This window comes from Cuculus canorus, chromosome 9 (assembly GCF_017976375.1).
Source record: "Cuculus canorus isolate bCucCan1 chromosome 9, bCucCan1.pri, whole genome shotgun sequence".
NCBI classification, from domain to species: Eukaryota; Metazoa; Chordata; class Aves; order Cuculiformes; family Cuculidae; genus Cuculus; species Cuculus canorus.
In genome coordinates, this window is record NC_071409.1 from 7,158,893 (window position 1) to 7,164,892 (window position 6,000).

General features: G+C 41.0%; 1 protein-coding gene across 1 annotated transcript in view; it reads right to left on the minus strand.

Annotated features, from left to right (window-relative positions):
- The window catches only part of CUL3 (cullin 3), a 51,851-nt gene extending 45,851 nt beyond the window's left edge, over positions 1-6,000 (minus strand). Inside the window, exon 1 of the mRNA XM_054074377.1 lies at positions 5,612-6,000. Within this exon, the coding sequence (XP_053930352.1) occupies positions 5,612-5,677 (66 nt within the window). The 5' untranslated portion in view covers positions 5,678-6,000. The remainder of the gene's footprint in view (positions 1-5,611) is intronic.

The window sequence follows — 6,000 nt, forward strand, 5'->3', positions numbered from 1 at the left end:
AAAAACCTTAACAGAATGCCAGTGTTGTTATTTTATACTCTTGCATGAAAATCAAGCAAATTTCAAGCTCAGGCAAGATCCATAAACTGCAGTACTCTTTTCCAATGCCATACAGAGGCACTTATTCAAAACTCCTCACACTAAGTGGAACGGTGGCACAGAACTTAAGACTCAAGTAACAAGGAAAACCAAGAAAATTTGCAACTGAACCCCGAACATTTGCAGAACTCAAATTCTTATGAAATTAGGATAGACCAAAAATAGAAGATAATACGTACAGTGTGTTAAAAACCTCAACCAAACAAAAGAACACTGACAGCTTACTCCAAGTCTGCCCTGGAATTAGTGTTATCATCACTTACAAATTCTAAATGCAGTATTAGGGCATCCAGTCTGCCCACAGCACCTCATTAAAAAAAAAACCCAAAACCAGTGAAAACTAAAAGGCCTTCACAAGACTGTCCAGTAAACATCAAGTATTTCTGCATTGTTCTGTAATTCACATAAAAACAACATCTTTTCCCTCTGAATAAGATAAAATGGGTTCTAGTGTTTTGGTCCTACTTATTCCTAGGTTTTAAATGTACTAAAATTTTGTTGGTGAACATTAATTTGTCACTACTGTATAGACTGTATGGGTTAATCGCTAAGATGCTCTCAGAGATGTTTGACAATATAAAGCAATCAAGATTCACCAAGCCAATCATGTGAAACATTTGGTTACCTACGCAGCCTTGCAGCACTCAGGGGGCTTACATTATCTTAATTAGAGCTGAAAAAGCCTGTAGTAAACCATCCTCCAATTCTACCTCTATCCCATCCTCCATATCTCTCCATTCACTCACTAACAGCACACATGCTCCAAGGGTCATAAACCAAAGCAGAAATATATGCACTGCTTACGTAATCTGTACATTTTAGAAGTTAACCACAGTTCAATGTGTTTTCTATGGCCTGTCTGCTGCAAGATGCTCAAGACAACAAGTTAACATCAACTTTGTGAATTGATAGATCTACACATTACAGGTTGGAGCATAAATTTAAAAACCTCATCTCAGCTTGCATCATCAGTTCCTCAGGATTCAAAACAAACCACAGACGCAGTCAGCATTCCCCGAGAAAAAAAAAAAAAGCACGCCTTCTGCCCACACAAAGCCCAAAACAAACGGCTGTTAGAGCTGAGAAGAACGAAGCAGGGGCAACGAAAATATGAGCCTTAGTACTTTCTAATTGAGGAGTTGAAGTTCACAGAACTTTGTTTGAGGCAGAAGTAACATTAATTGATAAATGGGGTTGAAAGAAACAAAAGACTGCCTGCCTTTCTGCATAAGGATGGACAAAATGAGAATTTTCCTGGGCACAAGCATTTCAAATAAAATGAAGCAGTGAAGCATATATACACACACTTGACAGACACATTCTGTCACAAGCGCATGTGTCAGATCTCTCTAAATGCTTTCCAGAAATCATAATGTAACCATATAATACTGATCTACCAAAATAGTTCTGAGAACTGACAAATCACTGCTTTGTAGCCTTGCTCTAGAGAGGAAAGACAGCTCTGCAGGAAATGAAAATGATTAAAAGCACTTCTTCCATCCCCCCCGCCGAACTAAAGATCAAACCCAATAACCTACATCGTGTCATGCTGGTGTTCAGTAAGATCTGTCCGACCAATCTTCTGGTGATAACTGACATATTGCACTGAGAGAGGGAAGAGTTCTTGCAAAGAAGTTCCTTCAACACTAGTTAATTTCATAAATGTTGAAAATTAATTCCCAGAATGCATTTTGAATTCTCACACACTGTTTACTGCTGTAAGAAATGAGCATTCTTTACTTTGTACAGCTTTTGCACCAACACACATTTAAGGCTACTATTTTGCCTCTAGGTAAACAGTCACAGCAAAACAGCTCAAATGACTTGCAGGAGACAATTCACCCATGATACATCTCCATTATATACATCACATCTCTCCAAAAGTTTTAAGTGCAAATCTAGCATTCTTTGGCACCACTTTTCACAGATCAACTAAATCATCTTCAAATTAGATTCGCTTCAAGCTTGTTTGAGAGCTTTTAAAGGATTCCTTTAGCCAGCAGTAATGGGCTCACTGAGAGTTAAGCAACAAGAGCCAATTTGAGACCCTGAGAGTACTTTAAACTGGGGAAAACAACCCCCAACACTCTGCAAAAACAGGTGCTATTGATTCATGTTTTATAGGAGTAGCAAAACAGCATTTTTGCATAATGCACATACTGTGTATTCAGCAAAAATACTACACTCCTCCAAATAATTAGAAACAATTAAAATGCTTACAAATTAGGTCCAACTTACATCACTGACAATTACTCAACATTTCAGAAATTTTGTTATTTTTAGTGTTCAACCACAACATGTTCCCATTTGTTGCAGTGTGTATGAATTTCAAAGTTTAAAGACTGCTTGGGGAAAAAAAACAACTACTAACCTACACTCCCTCAAAAGCCATCTTACACTATTCCATCTCCGGCTTTAAGTCTAACACTGCTCTGAATACTATCTGGATAAACCTTATGCAAGTATAAAACAGCTATATAAAATGAAGGTGTTAAAAGCACCATAAGCAGTTATTGAAAGTAGCACAAAGGAAGTCTTCTACGGTGGTACATAAAGTTATTTAACTGCACAAGCTTATTAACCTCATGAATTTGCTCTACTGAATACACAGTAAACCTTCATAAGGACGCAGTTCTATTATTCTTTTTAGATATAGTAAAATGCCCAGGTCTGAAAAAACACATCCTCTTCTGGACTATTTCTGGTACAAGAATTACCTAAGTCAAGCCCAACAACAGAACCCAAGAAACTTCTTTGTCATAAGGTAGTTTTTAAATTGGAGGGGAAAAAATCCACATATTTTTCTATTTTGAACAGAAAAAAATGGTCACATTATAGAAAGCTATTTTCCTCAACTACTCTTGATTAGTCTATAACCCACGTCATCAAAACAGTACCTCCCATATTCAAAGTCACTGCCCTTGAGGTAAGAAAAAGCACAGGAGAGCGCATACTAGACGCTAGCAAATATTAACAGACACTTTAAATAATAAAGAAAAATTGAGAATAACACTAACTCCAAAACATTAAGATCTCTAGGTACAACACAGTGGTTTTCTAATATTTTGGTCAATTTCTACTTAATTTCTAGTAGGCAGAAAAAGAAAACTTTGGAGTAGTAACACTTCACAAATTACTATTCCTCCTTTCTTTTAGCTTCTGTAAAATACAACAATGGAAGAAATAAAAATGTCTTGAAAAAAAACAGAAAATATGAGAAAGACAGAACCTACACAGAGAGAGTTCCTGTAACATTGCTATGTGCCAGGAACTTCACTTCTGCAATATGGCTACTTCTAGTTTAATACAGCAGTAAATAGCTACACCTCCATGCAAGAAGCAAACTAATCTAAACCAGGTAGACCTACTGTGGAAAGACAATCAATAAGACAACTGATTGAAGCAGCCTACAAAGTCACTTCTGGAAGCACATTTAATTGGGAACTGAAAAGCAGAACCTCCAAATTTGGGATAAAAGAGTGAAGATCAGTAGCTGAAGTATGAATGGTACAATTTCTAAATATAGACTCTATCCCCATACACAAATGCAACCTTATTGACACGTATAATCCATTGCAGTCACCGGCACTATTCACAGGATCAAAGCCATTCAACCAATTTGACCTCCACAAAATTCATATTAAGATTTTTGCATAAGCTATGGCTGTTGCCTTCTGCAATTATGAAAGAGAAACCCCCTCTAAATCTCTCAAATTACCACATACTTATTTTCTATAAACACTTTATGGACAAGATTGTCAACAGAATGTCTTAGCAAAAAACAAAACCTATCAAAGGGAACACTTGAAAAAAAATATCTTGCTCTCAAAGACATATCACCAAACATTTAATATCTCCAGGCCTTAATGCCTATTTACTTACTCAGTTATTTTAGAGAGAAGAGATATATATTTTTTTAAGCTCTTTAACCTTGATATTCATCAAACAAGTGAAAAGACAATGCTAACAAAGAGAGTTTCAGAAGAAAAAAAAAATGATGACAGTGCTTAACTTTATGTAAGAGCAGGGCTCTGTACCAGCATTCTTCACCCACCAAAGTAATTTCAAATGCTCATTTACAGAAAGAAAAAAGTCAAACACAAACTGAAGTTTACCCTATTGCTAAGTTTGCCTTTGTTAGCTGACCCATATCTACATGTTCATGGCTGGAACACGTGAATCTTGTTCATCAAATTAAAAGACCACTATAGTTTTGGTGTAGTTAGTTATAAAACATAACTATTGTTTTTGTCATGATTTGTTTTTGTACAGGTGTTCCTAATACTTGTTAGTAAAGCCGAAGCCATGCTGCAGTAAGTCTCTTCTTTATTCCTTTAATTCAACCTGTCCTAACAAAACTGACATTCTTGAAAAAGTCTGTTTAAAGAAATAAATGCAATTTGGAGATCAAAACCCTTTCATCAGCTAAGGTTCATAACTTCACAGCCCTCTTTTGACTTTTACCAAAAGTCAACTGTCCATGTAAGAGGAAAACAGCACAGGTTGCTATGATTAAGCCATCTGCTGACAATATAAAGAATTCTCTAATTTCATTAGTGAGTTTTGATGAAGCAAATATATTGATATATTCCATGCCAGAGAAATAAGATAAACAGGTATGTCCAGTTTCTCTATAAAGGAAAAGCGCATTAGTTCTATGCGACTGCCTACTGGGAGCAGACGTAACATCAAAAAATTAATGCTAAACCTTAAAAGCCAGTGACTCAACCAAGAATCTTCTTTTTAACGTATACACCGATGAAGACACACACACACTTCCTGGCAGACTGAAATTCTTCTAGTTGTCTCCTTCCTCAACCCCATTGGTAGCACTGTAATTGTTATTCTGTTGTAAGTTTTAATTGAACCAACCGTCAAAACACAGCAAGTTTTATGGCAGTATAAATCAATAACCTCGCTCGCTCCCCTCTGTAACTCCAAGGGACAGCATGCTCACGGCTCCACCAAACATGAAAGTTACCTCCGCCTAGATGTTTATAGTAACATCTCCCGAACAGCTGGCATCGTGCCACCTAAATCTGATAATCACACGACTTACAGCCTCTCTTACACGATGCGAGTGAAATAAATTCACCCAGAGGAAACACTCCAGAAGACATAAATAAATACCTCCCCCCCCTTCCGGGGTTCACTAATGTTGTTGATGTAAGCGTATAACCTCCGACTCCTTCTTTGAGGCCTTTTCCTTGAAAACAAAGAAAGCACCCCCCCACCCCCCCCGCCATGCCGTGCGTGGATTTTCATTATTGATTTGCGTGACTGACGAAGGAGACGAGAACCGCGGGGTCCGATTCCTCTACGTCCCCCTCGCCCCGCGGCCGGTACCGCGCTTCCCCCACCCCACTGCTCCCTCGGGGGTGGGGGGGGCCGGGACCCCCGGTTGGCTGACAGCCCCCCCTCCCCAGCGCGGAGCCGGTACCGCGTTCTCCTCCCGCACCCCCTCCGGGTGCCAGCGCCCCCCGCTGCCCCGGGCTGGCTCCGCGGCCCTCACCGGGAAGGCTCGGATCCGCATCTTGGTGTCCTTCCGGCTGCCCGTCCCTTTGCTCAGGTTCGACATCTTCGGGGCCGGCGGAGCGGCGCCTCCCGCGAGGAGGGGCCGGGCTGCGGTGGGGGGGAAGCACAGGCTGCGGCCCCCGGGGCTGAACCGGGCCGCGGGCGGGCGGCGAGGGCCGAGGCGGCGGCGCAGGCCGGGCGCTTCCTTCAGCCTCCTCCTCCGCCGCGATGGCGGACAAACATCGCTCAGTGCGCAGGGCCGGGAGCCCCCCCCACTCTTCCTCTTCCTCTTCTTCTCCTCTCTCTTCGCTTCCTTTCCCTTCCCACCGCCGAGACACAGAGACACGGGCCCAGCCGCGGCGGGGGCGGCGGCGGCGGGCGGGGCGG